At 45.2% G+C, this 20,120-nt stretch overlaps 1 gene segment (V, D, J or C); it reads right to left on the reverse strand.

Moving 5' to 3' along the window:
• LOC118981411 (immunoglobulin lambda variable 2-18-like) overlaps positions 1 to 20,120 on the reverse strand; it is a 32,483-nt gene that overhangs the window by 3,038 nt on the left and 9,325 nt on the right. Inside the window, 2 exon segments of the V gene segment in view lie at positions 8,941 to 8,952; positions 18,025 to 18,030. Of these exon segments, the coding sequence occupies positions 8,941 to 8,952; positions 18,025 to 18,030 (18 nt within the window).

A 20,120-nucleotide genomic window follows, 5' to 3' on the forward strand; every position in this document is an offset into this window, starting at 1 on the left:
TTAGACACGAGATAGCTCCAACCCCACCTGGAAGGCTAGATGAAGAGAAGACTGATCGATTGCCTTCTCTATATGTGGAAAAATATTCGCCAAAGGAGAAGACTACGTTCACTAGGACTGAAAATAATGCAATAAGCCAAAAGAGTGGAACTCCAGTGTTTGAGAAGTTTTGAAAAAGAGAATGGGGTCAGGATTAATCCAAGGGCTCCATTTTGAGGACTTTTCCTCAGGGAGTGTCCATCTGTCACAGGGGGTAAGTAACCTTCATCCCTGCACATTGAAACCACTTCACCGAGAGCTCTGCCCCTCCTTGAGGTAAGATATCTTCCATCCACACAGAGATGGCAGGCTTTTCTGGGAAAAGATGGGTTTGGGGTACTGACCCCAGTCAGGCCTGACATATTCTACCCAGAATGGAAACAGAAATGTCCACTAAGGAAGTGGGATAAGAGTTCTACAGAGTGTAACTATACTGAGGAAACTATTTGGGTGCCACTGTACATGATAAGTGACAGACATGTCCAAGAGTACACCAAGGGTGAGGTCTTGGTTAAGGGCAGGATGAGCTAAGAGCAGGATTGGGGGATTGAGGAGAAAGTAGTAAGAAAAAGCGTGAGAAAACAACCTTCTCAATGGCTCCTGAACTTCTGGTCCCACCTCTGAAGTGTGCTTGTGTGGACTGGACCCCAAAGTGCAAGGACAGATTTTGGAGGAGAATTAAGAGGCAGCTGGCTGCCTAGTTTCAATGAAGGCCCCTGGGTGGGGCGAACTGTTTGTGGATCCATGTAGTACTGGTGAAATTTAAAATAGAATGGACATTTGAACACCCATTCAGAGATGAATGAGAGAAACTTGTCAGCCAAACCCAAATGCAGATTATCTTCTAAAATAAAAAAGTCAGCAAAATATTTAACAGGATCCATAGTTTCACTGCATAACATAAGATAGATCCAGAAGAGAATCCTAAATTACTAGACATATGAGGAACAGGACATCCGCAAGTGTAGAAAAGACGATCAACCGATGATAAGTCAGAAATGATTCAGATGTTGGGCTTACCTGACACAAGACTGAAAAACTAAGCTCTTATTACACCGATGGCCTAAGTAAAGAAATCCCTCTTGAAATGAATGAGAATGGAAAGTCTTAGAAAAGAAATAGAATATAATGAAGATAACAAATGAACCCATTAAAAGGGAAAACTACACTAGATGGCAGGAATGGCATTTCTCCATCACAGATAATCTTCTATAACTATGAGAGCATAGCTTTTCAACGGAAATTATTCAAAATAAACACATATTTTTTAAACTAAAAACTTATCAGTGAGATGTGAGATAACAAGAGAATTAGTAAACATGCAAATGGAGTCTCCAAAGTTGAAGAAATAGCAGGAGAACATCTCATGACCAAAAACATTCAAAGTTAAAAATATATATATAAACCCATAGATTCAAAAAGCGCAACTAAGCCCAAGCACATGAACCATGAAAAAGACCAAAGCAGAGACCACCGAGTCCACACCTTGTTTTTGTAGAAACCCTTGTAGAACCCTCCTTATGCTTCAGTAACTATTCCGTTGTTAGTGAAATGTCAGCCACAGAAATTTATTTCCTGCAAAGTCTGTGAAAGCACTTCTCTCCCTCTCCCTCCCTTTCTCTCCTCCCCCATCTCTCATAACACAACCTCAAATCTTAAGGCCACTTCTGCCTCTGCCCGACGTGGTGCTGTGACGTGGTATCACCTTATTGGCACCTCAGGTGACCTGCTTCCACAGGAGTAAGAGCTGATCACCAGTGCATCCCAGGAGCCTGTGAGTGAGGAGGGTGAGGATGAGCAGAGAACAGGCCATGGTGGAAACCCCCAAGTGTGTTGCCTTCAAAGAACCCCCCACTGATCCTGGTTTCTGCAGACCTGTCTTATCCCCTCTTCCTTCCTCAGTGGAAGGAGTGATCTCCATGCAAATCTGCTTCCTGCACTGCCTCCCCTCACCGCACTCTGACCTCACCCTTGATATCGACATTTCTGCTCAGCAGACCACACAGATAATCTGAGAGAATTTTGATGCTTTGTCAGAAGATTTACATGTTTTTTTTTTGTCACTCAGGACACACTCAGACTATTATTTGATTGCCTAGGAAATCCACCCCACCTAGAAGTCTCTGTCCTTCTTATTGTAGGAATCAAGGTGGTCCCTGAATGAGGAACTCAGGGACTTTCCGTCTGAGACATCTGCAAGGAGGGTGAGGATGAGGTCTCATGTTGGCTATAAAATACCCAGCCACTCCCTTATCCAAGGACCTAAGACAAACCCAGCATCTCTCATTCTTTCTCAACCTTTCTTTTTAAGCTCCTCAGTTGAAATGAATTCTCATGTATAGCTTGACACAAACTCTACTGTGTTTAGGCTCATGAGCACTTTTGTCACATAGAAATGTTGGGACACAGCACACACAGGGCATCCCCTTTCTTCAGTCCCCCACTCAGGGGAATCTCCAGGTAAGAAGACTTCATACAGGTCTGGTAAACCACAGTGCTTCCTCCGAATTTAGACAACGCTGCCCCCTGGTGGCTACAGATGATTCCACCCAAACACCTAAGAAGGCAGTTGAGTGGGAGCTCTGTTCCCTCTCCTCTTTTTATTCCATTCCAGCTCAGTAACAGGGTCTCTAGAGAACCCTTACATCCATCTGAGCTCATTGATCCTCTGTCAGAATGGAGTGTCAACCGCCCAACGAGGTAATCCCAGACTCTCCCCTCAGAGCAATTGAGCTTGTCTCTTAACCGTCTTATCACAGATTTTGTGCTCCTGGTCTAGACCTTGGCCTGGGTGTGGAACATTACACATGAAATAAAATCAACTTCAGGAGGAAAAATGGATTAAAAAAACATGTCAAGGAAGAGAGATTGACTCCTACAATGTTGAAATAAAACATACCCATGAGGGAGAGAGAGCTCAGTCAGGCTGACTACCGTCACATGGATAAGGAGACGTGGACTTCTGTGTGTGATCTTCTGGGAGGTGACAAGTCAGGACTGGCAAAAGGCCCAGTTCTGAGACACGTCCTCACAGTGTGTTCATCTGTCACATGGGATACGATCTTCTTCCTGCCCCCTACATAGTACATTGAAATACCTCACCTCAGAACTATGTGACTTTCTGAAGCAAAATCTCCCTCATCCACAGAGAGATGCTCAGCCTGGTGTATTTTTCTGGGAAATGTCAGATTTGGAGAACAAACAAATCAGGAACGACTGGTTCTGGCCAGATTGGAATAGAAACATCCTCAGATAATAGTGGGAAATTCTATGAATTAAAATACTCAGAGAACATTATTTAAATGTCATTGTTCATTCTGCATCACAGACATTGTGAAGAGCAAAAAGCCCTGACATTCTGGCCAAGGGAGCGCACAGACTTGTGGCAGCATCGGGCAGTGGGGGGAGGGAATAGGATGTGAGAGGACATGCTAGTTTTCTATTTGATGCAATGGTTTCACTGCTGGTGCACTGATCATTTATGGGCTTCAGGACTTGGTTTAGAGAATAATGTCTCTAGTGTGAAACCATCGTGAAGTGGTAGTAATCAATGAGCTGGTCAGAGATCCATCACTGCACCTGTGCATCAAGTAAACTGGATCCTTTTCTCCTGGGAAAATTGTGGAGAGGCCTTCTGGGTCCATTCCAGTTGCTCTCATAGTAGAGCAAGAAGCAAACCTCTGGTCTTTCGTAGGTTCCATCTTGTCCTCATTCCTGGTTCTATCAGAACCAGGAAAGACTCAGAGCCCCCATGCTGCGGGAGCCCCCATTCTCATTTAACATAGCTCTGTGTATGGGTGACCACATGACAAGTCGTGAGTCAGGAACACTAAGCATGACTGCTGCTAAGTAGGAGAAATGAATGCTTTTAACTGTGATTAATCTTGTACGAAATCCAAGCATAAATTAAAACACACAAATACTTATTCCCAAACCCAGACTGAGGTCTAAATGAATATGATGAGTCCTTAAAAATTATAGTTACACCCCGGTCAGCACAGCTCAGTTGATTGAAGAATCACCCCATTACAGAAAGACCTAGTGTTTCTATTCCTGGTCAATGTGAAGGCCAAGGTTGCAGGATCAATCCCCAGTCTTTGCAGGTTCGATCCCAAGTCTGGGTTTGTACAGGAAGCAATCATTGATGTTTCCCTCATATATCAATTTTTCTACTCTCCGTTTCTCTCTCAAATCAACAAAAAATGTCCTTGGGTGAGGATAAAAACATTGCAATTAACAAAAAATATCAAAAAGAATTAGAGCATAAAATGTGCCACACACTGTGTTGGCAGAGCCCTGAAAGGTCACTGACCTGTGGTGCTGAATTTCTGAAAACAGAAAGGTGGGTGGATATATTGCCTGTTTGGATGTAGAACATGCCTCACCTCTTCCATCAAAAATGACCCTTCTCTTCCCCTCTGAAAAGAGACTTAAACAGGCATTTTGCTGTATTATATGAGAAAAAGCAGGGTGCTGTTCCCGCAGTTGGAGGGTCCGAATACACGGGAAACAAAGGGTAATTTTTGCTACAAATGGGTCATGTTAGACAGATGCTGTTCACTCAACATCTAGCTACTGGCTCTCCTTGTAAGAGTCCCTCTTGTAAAATAGTGACTACCTTCTCAGCAGGAAATTGTGGTCCCACTTTACAGGGGAATCACTATAAGTGGTTACAGGGGCCCCTGCCTTCCTATCACATGTAAATAACATATAAAATACTGGTCTTGCTATTACAGTCAAGGTGTAGAACATACCTCTGATGCCAAGAAGGATCATCAGAGCAGTTGTCATGCCACTTTCTGCTGCCATTCAACACAAATATTACCACAGAAGCACCATAACGGCAGCCTCACCCTGTGACCAGCATTACACAGGCTCAGTGCTGTGACTCAAGACATTATTATGTGCCTCCAATAGCAGAGACCCCTTCCCACTGTGCTGTGACCCAGCTGGGAGGGTCCACGAGTGTCACTCTTGCAGCCTGGATGATTCAACATGAAGGTACTGAGTCCTTTATAGGGAAAGAAAGGTGTAACCGGAAAAATGTGAACTAGTAGCTTAAACAGAGACATTATAACACAGATGTAACTGCAGGTAGGATTGTTAGAGGAAATTGGCAGTTATTTTAAAACATAGCAAAGCACCCAGGGAACGACTTGGTTTTTTTTTTTCTTTGTTTCTTGCTTGTCCCTGCATGTCAGAGATAACGATTGCTAGCGACAACATTGTGACTCTGTGCGTCAGAGATAACATTTTGCTTCTGTGAGCTGCTTCTTGCTTTCCCACCAGAAGTAATGGTCTAAATGACAGACCACCCCTCACCCTATATAAGCAATTGCCCCTGCTGATCGGGGCCCAGAATTCGGAGACTGCCTCCTGTGTGTCCCCACCCGTAAATAAAGGAAACACTTTGCTTCCTCCAGTTTCGGCCCTGACTTCTTACCGTAACAGGATGATCATCCGCCCTGATTTGACAAGGAGTGATCTCATTTTCAAGACCTGGTGTTCTCAGGGCTGAAGGTGAGAGGTCAGAGGCTGGAATGCTGAGGTCACTGCACCATGTCTTCTGGCTCCTAAGCTCAGCCTCATTCAATGGTCAAAGAATGCTTGGCCTGTGTATTATGTGTATCTGTACTTTGTGATTCATTGTAACTGGGATCACAGCTAGAAATGAGTTGGGTCATCATGAAAATCATATACTTTGGAGATCCCTCAGGAATGGGGGCCACATCCAACAGACATTTTAAAGAACCAAGGAGGCATTTGGAAAAGTTCTGTCATAAAGGGAAGACATTTCACGTGCAGAGCTGCTTCCACTGGAATCACTCAGGAGTTTGAGGGGAGGTGCAAAGGTGAGAGAGACAGAATCTCTCACTCAAATTCCCACCTCAAACATTCCTTGGTTATGGGAAATATTAGAGGCTTAGAAGGGAAGAACAAAAGAGAAAAAGGAAAAAGAAGGAAGACAGAAAGGAAGGAAGAAAGTAAAGAAGGAGAGAGGGAGGGAGAAAGAAAACACTTCGTTTTCATTCCCACTTCATTGGTTGAAAACAGAAACCAGGCCAGTCTGCACAGGTGTGGGACAGCAAGGGATTTAAATTGAGGATTTCCCAGAGGACTCTGGGTAATCTCCCGAACAAGCAGACCAGAGGGCGCCCAGTGGCTGTCACAATGAAGGGTTTGGAATGAGTGACCTCTGGATCCACAAAACACATGCAAACACAATAAACGAGGGAAAGAGTTTCCTCTAGGATTTCTAGTGGGAGAGATCACCTGAAAAAAAAAAAGGCCCGTATTTTCAAAGATTTGAGAAAGGAGATGGAAATAGGTAGAAATACAGTTAACATACATCTAGCTAAGGGCTATCCTTATACTTCCCTTCTTATATAATAGTGACTTAATTCTAAAAGAGAAATTGTGGTCCCACCTTAGATGAGAAACACGACAAGGGTTAAGGCGGGCTCTTACATCCTATGTACATTGACATAAATTATAAAATGGTGGTGTTGCTGTTAAATTCAGAGAGAAAGACATGCCCAGGTTGCCAGGGAGGATCATCAGGGCAGTTGTCACTCTGCTTTCTACTGGTGTTCAGCACAAGGACTTTGTCACACACCCACCCTATCAACCCACTCACCCTGTTACCATCATTATACAGACACAGGATTGTGACTCAGAACCTGACCCTGTGTCTCCAATAGCAGAGACCCCTTCCCACTGTTCTGTGACCCAGCTGGGCATGGGTTCACCTGTGTCACTGTGGCAGCCTGGATGATTAAAGCATGAAGGTGCTGACTCTTACTGAAGAAAGAAGGGAGTAACTGGAAAAATTCTGAACAAGTAAGTTCAACAGAGAACATTATAACAAAGATGTGACTTCAGGTAGGATGACCACCCAGTTTGATTTGGTGAAGAGAAAGATCAATTTCAAGATCTGGAGCTGTCAGTGCTGAAGTGAGAGAATTCTTACAGCCTGGGATGATGACGTCACTGCAGGGCATCTTCTGGCTCCTAAGCTCAGCTCATTCAATGGTCAGTGATTTCTGGGCCTGAGTTATGTGTGTTTGTGCTTTGTGACTCGTTGCAACCAGGATCACAGATACAAACAAGCTGGAACATCATGAAAATCACACAGTCTGGAAAGCCACATCCATATTATATCTTTTTCTGTTTTTTTTTAAATGACTTTTCATTTATTCATATTTAGAGAGAGGGAAAGGGACAGAGAAAGACAAGGATAGAAACATCAATGTGTGGCTGCCTCTTACACACCACCAACTTGGAACCTGGCCAGCACATACACTGGGAATCAAACCTACAAATTGTCAGATCACGGGCCAGTGCTAAATCCACTGAGCCACACAAGCCTTGGTCCAAGATATGTCTTGAAGAACCAAACATTTTCCTAATGGAAAGATCCCGTCCTAATGGGAAGACATTTCTTGTGGAGAGGTGCTTCTAGGAGAATCGCTGAGGAGTATGAGAGGAGGGCTGATTCTGAGAGAGGCAGAATCTTTCACTCAAATTCCCACATGAAAACTTTCTCATTATTGGGAATACTCGGAGCAAGAAAAGACATACTTGAGGAGGAAGGGAAGAAAGGAATTGAGAAAGGTAAGGAGGGAGGAAAGAATGTAGGAAGAAAAGAAAAACTTCTTTGCTCTCGTTCCAACACCATTTGTGGAGAACTCAGTCCATGCCAGTCTGCAATGGTGTGGGAAATTAAGAGACTTAAATGACACTTTTCCAGAGTTTTGTGGGAAAACTACACAAGAAGCAGAGGGTGGGGCTCCCAGGGGCTGTTAAAATGAAGGGTTTGGAATGAGTCCCCTACTGGGTCCAAGAAACACATAGAAAGGCACAAACCAGAGAGAGAAATTCCTTTGGATTTCTTGTGTGAGAGGAGAACAGGTGAAAGAAAGAGCTGAGCCTGTCAGGTCTGAAGTGGGAGAATTCTGAACATGTGAAAGAAACCATGCATGTTTGAAGCTTTGGGAGAGAAGATGTCAATGGGTATCAAAGGAGTTCTCCAGGCCCTGCTGCATGAGCTCCCTGCACAGGGACGAGGAAGCATCTGCAGAGTGAGGAGAGAACCTATGAGTGCAGGGCGGGTTTTGGTCTCACTTCCCCATGAATTCAAACCACTGTGGAGAGTGCTACTGCTTGAATATGAAGCACAGTAATAATCAGCCTCGTCCTCAGCCTGGAGCCCAGAGATGGTCAGGGAGGCTGTGTTGCCAGACTTGGAGCCAGAGAAGCGATCAGGGATCCCTGAGGGCCTTCTGTTGGTATAATATATCAGGAGTTTGGGGGCTGTGCCCAGTTTTTGTTGGTACCAGGAGACTACATCACTACCATACCCAACATCACTGCTGCTTCCAGCACAGGAGATGGTGACCGACTGTCCAGGAGACCCGGACACTGAGGAAGGCTGAGTCAGGGGAGCCTGGGCCCAGGATCCTGAAAAGAGGAAAAACACACTCAGAGGTCACTTCAGTGCTGGCCCAGGAGAGCAGAGCAGTACAAAGAAGGAGCCCAGATGTCCCCATGATCCCTGTCCTGGAGGTCTCACCTGAGCCCTGAGTGAGGAGGGTGAGAAGGAGCAGAGTCCAGGCCATGGTGGAGATCCCCCAAGAAGGTTGCTTTCTGGGCCCCCAACCCTGGGCCTGGCTCCTGCACACCTTTCTTATTCTGTCATACTGCCTCAGAGGTGGGAGGGGCCTCCATGCAAATTAGCTTCTTTTTTCTGTCTCCTCATTCCACTCTGACCTGATCCTTGGTTCTAGATATTTTGCATCCTGGGGAACAGAGCCAATATGAGGCATTCAATCCCTTTGACATGGATTTTCTAAGACTGAGCCATGACAGTGCCCAGAAAATGCACTTGAACTTAAAAGGTACCCATCCACCCAACTGCAGGTTTCACAATGTGCTCAATTGGCTGAATACACTGGAAACCTCAGTACATTATTTTTGTTCTGTGTAATTGAAGGGTGAGGATAGGGTCCAAAAGGGCCAGGCTTAGGAGAAATCTAATGGTTTTTTTTCTCAGGCACCAAAGGCAAAGCTGGTGGTTTTTCACATCCCTCACCCTTTTCCTATCCTCAGTAGCCTGGTTCTTCATCCTATGTCTTCCGTCTCTGCACTGCTCTGTGGCTGAGACCTGGGGACATTTATGCTCCTGTCTTGCAGTACAGATTGGGGACACTCCACTTCTGAATTCTCCCTCTGTAGGACTTCAGTTGGAACCAGGCTCTGGGACTTAATACCTGCCAGGGTAAAGCACAACATAGACCTCGGCACATCTGGACTTTGCTGCCACCTGGTGGCTAACCTTGGAGTGACAAACCTCAAGGCAGTAGAGTATACCAGGAAGGCTGCTGAATACCCCTCCCTTCTCTGCTCACAGCCCAGGCTCCTTAGTTTTCATCTCAACACAGCACCAAACCCCTTGATTCTGGGTGTTAAAAAAAGAAATAACTGGCCAAAATGGAGTCCTTTTTGCTAAAGTGCATCACCGAACCAAAACTTAATGCCTACCTTAATTGCAGTTTCAGCTGCCCCAGGGATGGAATTTCAAACTTAGTAGTCTGGCATTTCTAGGCCAGCACTGGTCAGGTCACCTGCATGATGAAAACCCTGCCTTCCTCGAAGGGAAAATGCCCTTGTTTGTAATAATTTATTCTTTTTACTTCTTAGTCCCACCCACTTTTGCTTATAAAAAAATGTCCACTTGGGATGCTCCTTGGAAAGCTCTTCCAGATACTGGGAAGGATACAGGTCAATATATGAATCATTTAATAAAGCCAATTAGATGTTCAAATGAATTCAGTTGCAGGTTGTTCTGTAACACTCCTGGTCCTGTTCACTGTCCTGTCACTTCATCACCAGCTTCTTCTAGAACAAAATGTGTTAGCTGCCATCCCTGGTGATCCAGACCTAACCAATGGGACCATCGTGCTGGCCCCGTTGACCTGGAAACAGACCTCTCGGGGCTGAGGAAACATCAGACATGAGATAGTCCCAACCCCACCTAGTATGCTAGATGAAGAGAAGACTGATCAATTGCCATCTTGAAATGAGGAAAAAATGTTCCAGAAAGGAAAAGAGTAAGTTCACTAGTTCTGAAAATAATGCAATAAACAGCAAGTGTGGAAGTCCAGTGTTTGAGGAGTTTTGAAAAGGAGAATGGGGTCAGGATTGATCGAAGGGCCCCGTTTCGGGGACCTCCCCTCAGGGAGTGTCTGTCTGTCACAAGGGGTAAAAAACTTTCATCCCCCCACATTGAAACAACTTCACCCCAGAGCTCTGCCCCTTCCTGAGGGGACATCTCTTCCATCCACACAGAGATGATGGGCTTTTCTGGGAAAAGGTGGGTTTGGGGTGCAGACCCCAATCAGGCCTGACATATTCTACCCAGAATGGAAACAGAAATGTCCACTCAGGAAGTGGGATAAGAGTTTTATAGAGTGGGACCATTCTGAGGAAACTCTTTAGGTGTCACTGTACGTGACAAGTGACAGACATGTTCAAAAGTACAACAAGGGCAAGGTCGTGGTTAAGGGCAGGATGAGCTAAGAGTAGGATCCGAGGAATGGAAAGAAAGTGGCAAGAAAAAGCCTGAGAAAACAACCTTCTCAATGGCTCCTGAACTTCTGGTCCCACCTCTGAAGTGTGCTTGTATGGACTGGACCCCAAAGTGCAAGGACAGATTTTGGAGCAGAATTAAGAGGCAGCTGGCTGCCTAGTTTCAATGAAGTCCCCTGGGTGGGGCGAAGTGTTTGTGGATCCATTTAGTGCTGGCGAGACTTAAAATTGAATGGACATTTGATCACCCAACACGGACATTTGGGAGGAACTTGTCGGCAAAACCCAAAGGGCAGATTATCTTCTAAAATTAAAAAGTCAACAAAACATTTAACAAGATCCACAGTTTCATTGCATAATATAAGATATATCCAGAAGGGAATCCTATATTACTAGACATATGAGTAACAGGACATCCGCAAGTGTAGAAAAGGCAATCAACAGATGATACTCAGAAATGAGTCACATGTTGGACTCACCTGACAGAAGACTGAAAAACTAAACTCTTGCTACAGTGATGGCCTAAGTGGAGAAATGCCTCTTGCAATGAATGAATATGGAAACTCTTAGTCAAGAAGCAGAAAATAATAAAGATAACAAATGAACACATTAAAAGTGAAAACTACACTAGATGGCAGGAATGGCATTTCTCCATCACAGATAATCTTCTATAACTATGAGAGCATAGCTTTTCAACGGAGATTATTTAAAATAAACACAAATTTTTAAATTAAAAGAATTACCTGTGAGATTTAAGATAACAAGAGAATTTGTAAACATGTGATCGGAGTCTCCATAGTTGAAGAAATAGCAGGAGAACATCTCATGGCCAAAACACTCAAAGTTTTTTAAAAGATATGAACCTATAGATTCAAAAAGCTCACCCAAGCCCTGCACATGAACCATGAAATAGAACAAAGCAAGGACCACCGAGTCCACTCCTTGTTTTTGTAGAATCCCTTCTAGAACCCTCCTTAGGCTTCAGTAACTATTCAGTTGTTAGTGAAATGTCAGCCACAGAAGTTTATTTCCTGCAAAGTCAGTGAAAGCACTTCTCTCCCTCTCTCTCCCTCTCTCTCCTCCCCATCCCTCATAACACAACCTCAAATCTTAAGGCCACTTCTGCCTCTGCTCAACGTGGCTGTTGTGATGTGTTGTCACCGTTTTGGCACCTCAGGTGACCTGCTTCCTCAGGAGCAAGAGCTGCTCCCCTGTGCATCCCAGGAGCCTGTGGGGACATAGAGAATGGAGACCACACACCTGGGCAGGAGCAGTTTAAGATGCTGGATTAAAAGTGAGTGAACACACAGGTCCATGCCTTCCTCCACAAAGCACAACCAACACTGTGTTGGAAGGATTCAAACACATGAGAAAACAAGGACAATGGTAACAGGAAAATGAAAAAAAAAGAGTCAGGAATATGATGCACATGTGTTACCTGGCATAGGCTTGTCAACGCCCAATCCCAAGGCTGCAGGAACTCTTACCTGAGATATCGGTTGAATTCTCAGTTGGCTGGGGGCATCCAAGTGATGAAGGAGAGTAAAACCACAGTTGGAATGAGTGAGGAAGCTTTTAGAAAAGTGGTACATGCTAATGGGAAGGGGCAACCTGAGCGCAACCAGGCAAAAAGGGTGATCAGAAAGAATCAACTTTTGAAAGAAGACACACTGATTGATACCATAATGTAACAGTGCATATATGTGGGATAGAATTCAAAATTACACATGAATCATGAATACAATCTTGATTGAGTAAAAAAGACATTGACCACATGCTAACCCCACTATGACAGGTATCCTGGACTTTTCCCCAAACACTTTAAAACAGCTATTTAAAAGCTGATAAAAGAAGTAAGGGGGAAACCCTCTGGAAATGAGCAGAGATATAGAACATCTCAGCTGGGAAATACAAGATATAAGGAAACAAAAATAGGAAACAAAAACAAAGGAACTACACTCTATGGAATTGACTACAGACCGGAAAACAAAAGACTAGAGACCTCTAAGTCATCGCAAAGGAAACTGTACAATGTAAAATGTAGAAAAAAATGAAGTAATGAAATCTAAAGGTATCTGTGAACTTAACCTTGAAGTGCCTAATACATACAAAATTGAAGAGACACACAGAGGAATAGAAGGAAAACTATAATCCAGAAACTCAACAAACCCCAAGCACAAGAAACACGAAAAAGAAAGAAAGGAAAAAAGATAGGAATAGAGAGAAAAGGAAACAGAAAGGAAAGAAAAAAAACTGCCACAAGGCAAATTCACCCAATTCTTTGTTCTAGGGACCTTTTTCAAGACCCTTCTTTGGCTTCTGTAACTATTCCTTCATTCATTAGTAAAATACCAACCATGGAATTTTACTCCCTGAGAATCCTCCTTGGGTTGGGAATGTGGACGTGATGGCCTCGAGGGAAAGAAAAATTAGAGTGAGTAGATGTTGTCACATAAACGGAAAAACTTCCAGACCCGCTCCCTGCTGGCATTAAGGTTAAGAGAACTCAGTACACTGGCTCCTCCCCTCACCAGCTCTTTCTTAACAAAAGGCAAAGGGAATGACTCAGGCTGAGAGGGATCCAAGAATTGTAGATGCTGTGGGTATTGTAATGAGAAGCCTTGGGCTTTAGAGATGTTGCACCCTTTGACGGCCTCCCTCTGGAGATAGTCTTGTTCCAGACTCTTCCTCACACACTCCAAAGCTCATCCCTGAGGAAGCTAATATCCCCACAGAGTTGACACCAAGGGGACTGTCCTGAATGGTTCATGTGTTCGGCCTGGACTCTTATTTGCACTTTCTGGTGTGAACTAGGTTCATCTCAACATGAGACGTGCACCAATGTCCTCATCAGCAACTGCTAAATCTCTCTCCCTGCCCAGAGAAGCGATGGCAAACTGTGCTGGGAAAACGTGCTGAGTCAGGCAGCAGAAAACGTCTGACAATATTCCTGCTGCAGACCCAGTGCCTGCCCATTACTTAGGAAGGCCATGTGCACAATTCCGACTCCCCTTCTCTCCCTCCTGGGCTTTGAGTGTCATCTTCATGAAGGGATCACGTAAACTCCCAGGGAAGCTCCCCCAACATTGACCCTGAGCCTCTGTCAAGGTTAATGGCCCCTCCCAGGGCCCATCTGATAGACACATTATCCTTTTTCCCCATCATCTCATGTGTTGCTTTCTACTCTGTGCTTGGAAATTGCAAATTGTTTGAGGATGATAACTAGGTGGAAAGAAAATGGAGAACAGCAAAGAAGGGATTAACACCAATGCAGGACCCTAGTCACTGTGGGTCGTATAGACACTCGTATCCTGCGTGAGTAGGGGTAGCGTGGGGTAGATGTGCCTTCCATTTGTCCTTCTCTCTAAATCGTTCATCATCACTTCACACACCCTTCTTCAGGTATGATATGCTTACAATAAGAGAAATTTAGAAACATAAAAGGAAAATGCACCTGAATGCTTTTTTTTCTCCTACCTACAATAGAGAGGCAGAATAAATGCGGAAGTTGACAAAGTGCCCATGAGCAAACACAAGAAAATGTGAAACAACTGCCCTTGTGGGCTTTTTGGAGTCCATGGCAACAAATTCACCAGGAATCCTTGAACAAAGTAACTGGAAAGAAAAGTGAAAGAGCCAAACTGAAGGGCAAAGCCCCACCTCATGCTGCTCTGATGAAGCAGAGTCTGTCCTTCCTTGCTGTCCCTCAGCATGTCCAGGGCACGTCCACACAACAGGGAAGAAGCAGGAAAGATGGCCCTCAGTGTGGAATCATTCAAAAACTCAAAGATGAGACTACAGTGATGACTGGATGCCTACTACGTGACTCCCCCCAAATGAATTCTTTTCTAAATGTGATCTGAGTGTGTAATAGTCAATAAAAACCTTATGAGGAAGGGTGTTCCCTAGTCAAAGAGGAAGGGAAACCATCCTCTCCTGTTTTTTGGCATTTAATATAGAAAACTTGTGTTGTAAATTCTTCCCAGTCCTCTTCAAATTGTATGTAAATCTACAAAATAACTAAAGAAGCCCCCATGTGGGTTAACAACCAGGGGTGTCTTTCTCTAGGACCTGAGCCACAGATCTTTGAAACACAAACATCAAGGAGACAGTGTCCCCACAATTCACAATTTGCATGGGAGGGTGGGGCCTTCCATTTCTTCAGAGACTGGCTTCAAGTCCAAGCCTACCTCTGGCCATAAACTCATTACAAATGTATTTTTCTGACACATTTTGGATATTAACCCCTTGTGGGATACATGTTTTGCAAACATCCTCCCGTTCCACAGGTTGTCTTCACTTTGTGAAGATGCCCAGGAACCCTTCCACACCTGTGGAGCTCTGATGGCTCACAGGCACAGGTGAAAACCCCAATGGCCCTGCCACTGCCTACAGGCTTCCTCTGCAGAGACACATGCCCTGTGGGTGGCTGCTGCCTCTGACCACCTTGAAACAGACCAGGGGCCATGAGTTGAGATGTTCAGATTCTGTGAACAGAGGCCCTTGCCCACTGTTTGGTGACTCAGCTGCTTAGATGATTGAGGTGCTGGTCATTTACTGTGGGGGCAGGGAGTAAAAAAAGGTAACTAGGACAAGATTGGAACATAACTGAAGATGAAAAACATTATGAGAAAGTTATTAGGGAAGGTGAACATCTATTCTGGTTTGCCCAAGAATGAGGCTAGTGCCTAGACTGACTCTGTAGAGTCTGGGAAAGTTCTAGAACTGGGAAGACATAGTCCTCCTATTAGGCATTCTAGAATTTAAGGCTGTTTTCAAAGGAATTCAACAGAATCCTGCATAGATATGTAGGGGTTGGTGTACTTCGGGGTTCATGAGAAGTGGGAGTCAGGTAGCAACCTGGCAGGTTCCCCAAAGAAGCAGGACACACAGGAAGGTCCTGGAAGAACTGAGGACAGCCTGCTATTTCTTCCCTTGTGGAACAAAGAGCTCATTTTAAAAAGAGGTCATTTGAATGAGGAGGCAGTGTATGAAGGGGGCTGTGTCCCAGACAGGGTTTCAGCGTTCTGGGTGGGGGCAGGGCAGGAGAGAGGGGCAGGGAGACTCTTAGAGACCACAGAGTCATCCAGTCCCATTCTCCGAGCTCAGCCCCAAGCTCAGTCAAAGATGAGGGACAATGAGAAGAAAAACGTGTTCTGCTTATCTTCCTTCTCTCAACAATGTGCAGACATTCTCTCAGGTGCTGTTGCTTTGGCAATACACCTGCAGAACAATGACCCCCACAGGGAACTATTGTGACTAGAACATTGGTGAATGCAGAGTTGAATATGACAGTCATTTTGTAACCGAATGCAAGTCCAGCTGCCCTCTGCTTTAAAAGCCAGTACTTGAGAGGGCACCTGGTGTCAGAGAAAGTGGTTTTATTCAGGTGGCAGCCACCTGGAAGATGAGGGACTCTCGTTCCAAAAGTCATCTTAGCCTTTCAGACATCCTGGCTAGTTTTCATAGTGCAACTGTGGGGAGAGGGGGACTGAGAAATTCCTGGAGACGTGTGTGCAGTTTCTCTTGTGTGGGTTCAGTGTCACCTCCTGTGGAAATCCTCATGTGGTGTCAAAGCCCCATCTGCAGCTTGACTTCTGATATCTGGGAAGGGGACGTGCGGGGTAGCATCGCCGTGGGTTCTGATGTTTGCTGCTGACACTCACCGAATTTCTTGTTTTCGGGGTCATTGCTTGGTTAGGCAGAAGCTGCACCTGCTTGCGTGTATAAAATACTTATAAAGAAACTTTTAACGTAAGAATCTTCTTTGAGTTTGTTAGTACAGTCTGTTCTGTCGATACCACCTGATTGGTATAATAGATTTATTTCAATCAGTGTTCCATCCCTGGAGAACTGAATCCAGGGCGGTGAGTAGCTGAGTTGGTGGAAAATTTAAAGTCAGAGTTCCCTGAAAACAGCAGAAGGTGCACCAGGCAGGCTTGTGCTTCACTCTGCCTCTGACAATGAAGAGAGCGATGTGCCTCTGGGAACACACGACAAGAGGAAGCCAATATGACACCGTGAAAATACATTCAGACAGAGTGTTTTTGTCTGAAGTTCATGGCAGCAGAGAAGATGAGAAGAAAGGGAACCCCAGGCCATGCTGCATGACCCCTTTGGCTCAGGGTGAGGGAGCATCTTCAGAATGAGGAGGGATCCTGAAAGGGGAGGGCAGATTTTGGTCTCACTTCCCCATGAACTTGCACCACCGTGGTAAGTTCCACTGCCCACATATGAAAAACAGTGATAATCAGCCTCGTCCTCAGACTGGAGCCCAGAGATGATCAAGAAGGCTGTGTTTCCTGTCTTGAAGCCAGAGAAGCGATCAGGGATCCCGGAGGACAGAGTATTTACATAATTAATCAGAAGTCTGGGGGCTGTTCCTGGGCGCTGTTGATACCAGGAGACATAATTATAACGCCCAATGTCTTTACTGCTTCCAGCACAGGAAATGGTGACAGACTGTCCCAGAGCCCCGGACACTGAGGGAGGTTGAGTCAGGGCAGCCTGGGCCCAGGAACCTGAAAAGAGCAAAAGCACACTCAGGTAAGCTCAGTGCTGGGGCCCAGGTGAGACTAAAACAGGAGATGAAGGATCAGCCCAGATGCCCCTGGGACCCCTTCCCTGGAGGCCTCACCTGAGCCCTGAGTGAGGAGGGTGAGGAGGAGCAGAGCCCAGGCCATAGCAGAGATGCTCCAAGAACACTGCCTCTGAGCCCCCAAACTTCGTCCTGGCTCCCCCAGACCTCTCTTATCCCTTCCCCCTGCCTCAGAGAAGGGAGGGGCCTTCATGCAAATCTGCTGCCTGCACCTGCCTGTCCCTAGGCTCCTCAGACCCAGCCCTTGATTCTAGATATTCTGCACAGTGGTCAGAGAGCTCAGCTGAGGGATTAAAGGCCTTTGATCTTCACTTTCTTCATCTAGATAAGCTGAGCCTGTGACAGAGCCCAGGAACAAAGACAATCTTGGGTGTCCCTTTCTTTTCTATTGCAAGGATCACTGTGGTTCCCCACTGAGGAATCTTAGGACTTCAGCTTCTTGCTCTGAGGGATGAAGGTGAGGACAGGGAGGAAGGCAGGATGGGAGAGATTCATGCTCAGTTTCCAGGGACAACAGGCAAAGCTGGGCACCTGTCATTTTCCTTCACACCTCCTCGGCCCTTCTCCTGGAAGGGCTTCTCATGCACAGCTCTGTGCCCTGCCTGTGCATTGGCTGTGTCCTGAGTCTGAGCCCTGGAGTGCACTTATTGAACATTGTATAAAGAACTTCATGGGGTGTAACAGATTTGGGACCCTACCCCCACCTCCCTTTAGAGATGCTCAGGGGGACACAGCTCCTAGGACTTCATACAGGTCAGGCTAAACCACAGCCAGGCCCTTCCCCATGTCCAGACACTCACCACCCTCTGGTAGCCATAGACAGTGTGACATGTTCCAGGGAAGGCACCTGAGTGGGAGCTGGAAATCCCTGCTCTGCTCCTACACCTACTATCAATACATTGGACAGACAACAAAATCAACCCCAGCGGGTGGGTCGCATAAGAAAAATGAGCTGACAGGAGGCCAATTGGCTCCTCAAAATGTTAAAAGGAGAAATATTGCTTGCAGGAGAGCGAGCTCAATACGATTCAGAGTGATGCAATACTTAGCAGGACATGGACTCCAAGATGAAAGGATCAAGAAGAAGGGACCTTGGGTCAGGATTGTTCTAAGGTCACAAGCTCTGGGACCTCTGGATAAGTCAGTCTGTCCAATGGGACAGGCGATGTTCCTTGTCTCGCCCACGTAGTGCACACTGACCACTGACGTGGGAGCTGTGTGCCTTCCTGAGGCAAAGTCTGTTCATCGACGGAGAGGTACTTCACCTAAGGGGTGTCTGGAGTTACACTGGTTTGGTGCTAGGGCTCCAATTACAGCAACTGATCCTCCCAGAATAAAAATGTCCCCTCAGGAAATGGACAGGTATTCTATGGTGTGTGAATGTTCAGAGAAAACTATTTTGCCATCACTGTTAATATCTTATGACAGACATTTCCAGCTGAACAAGGGAAGAGACTTCATGGCTAAGGGTGGGAGAGGCTGAAATTTGGCTTCTGGGATGGAGGGACAAGGACAAGGATGTTTGGGGGAAGTGATACTTTCAGCTGTGTGACTATTGCTTGTGTGTTTTTCCACATTTAGATGCTGCCTTACTTTTTACACTAGTTTAGACAATAATGTGTATAATTTGAGAGAGCTAATCTATCAGTGACCTGCTCAGAAATCCACCAGGAATGGCATGCATGCCTGGACCAGAGACCAGAAGTCTGAATCTTTTTGTCTCTTAGAATCACGGAGGCGGGGCTCCCTGGGGACACCGCAGGTGTCCAGGCATTTTCTGCAAGAGGCAAATGTCTGAGCTTTGTGAGGATCCACCTTGACCTCTGTTCCATGTCCTATTACTGCAAATGGAGGATCCTCCTTCCAAGCTACAGGTGTCCAATTTCATTTGAAATATCCTGGACACATATGCCCACACATGAAGGCATGAAACAGTTAAAAGAAACAAAGTGCCATCCATTGGGAGGAAAAGGACAAATAGAAAAAAATCATTGTTAATCAATTACATCAATGTATATAAATTAAACTTATACACAATTAACCTCAATTCACTTATCTCTCTGTACAAATTAAAACTGATGTTTCTCTGCATATACACAATTTGTTAAGAAAAGTAAAATATGTGGAAAAATGCTGTGGATAACACATGACACCCAATGCTGAAATCTGCAGGCAGTTTAGTGGGAATCTGAATATCGATCATCTGGTTACACTGATGATGCCACCTGGGGGGTGACTTTACAGTGAGGACACTGAAGCATTGAAATCTCTTCTACTGAAAATCATCTGGCACATTTTTACTAAGTTAGACAAAAACTCACCCAAAATTTTAATTAAGAGAGAGAGAGAAATTGTATTACTTGAGAAAATGTGGGTCGCCATATCTGCAAATTGTTTCTTGTCTCAAGAAAACAGATACACAGAGAGAAGGTTTTTCCAGAAATGCCCTATGGGGAGTACTCCTGTTTACTCAACATCTACCTACTGGTTTTCTACGTACTGCACAATACAAAACACCTAACTACCCCCTGAAAAAGAAATGGTTTCTCCACCGCAGAATCAGACATAGAGGAGGAGCATTGGTGGCGACCTGACCTCCTACTCACATGTAGAATATTCATTTAAATAAACGGGTCGTGTTTTACGTTTGGCAGGCAAGTGCTGGATCGCTCCAAAGATAAAGACCAGAACTCAGCTCCCCCACTTCCTATTTGTTGCCTCCACAAGACACACCCTACAGGCACTGCACCCTCTGTCCTGAATTGGACCAATGCTGGGCTGTGACTCAGGGCTTTATTCTCTGTCTTCAAGAGAAGACGCCCCTTCCTGTTGGTGCTCTGACCAGTGAGTGGCTCCAGGGTCAATCTAAATCATTCTTTGTGTCATATGGGATTAA

Source organism: Sturnira hondurensis, unplaced genomic scaffold (assembly GCF_014824575.4).
Source record: "Sturnira hondurensis isolate 20B ecotype Veracruz unplaced genomic scaffold, ASM1482457v3 Scaffold0001932, whole genome shotgun sequence".
NCBI lineage: Eukaryota > Metazoa > Chordata > Mammalia > Chiroptera > Phyllostomidae > Sturnira > Sturnira hondurensis.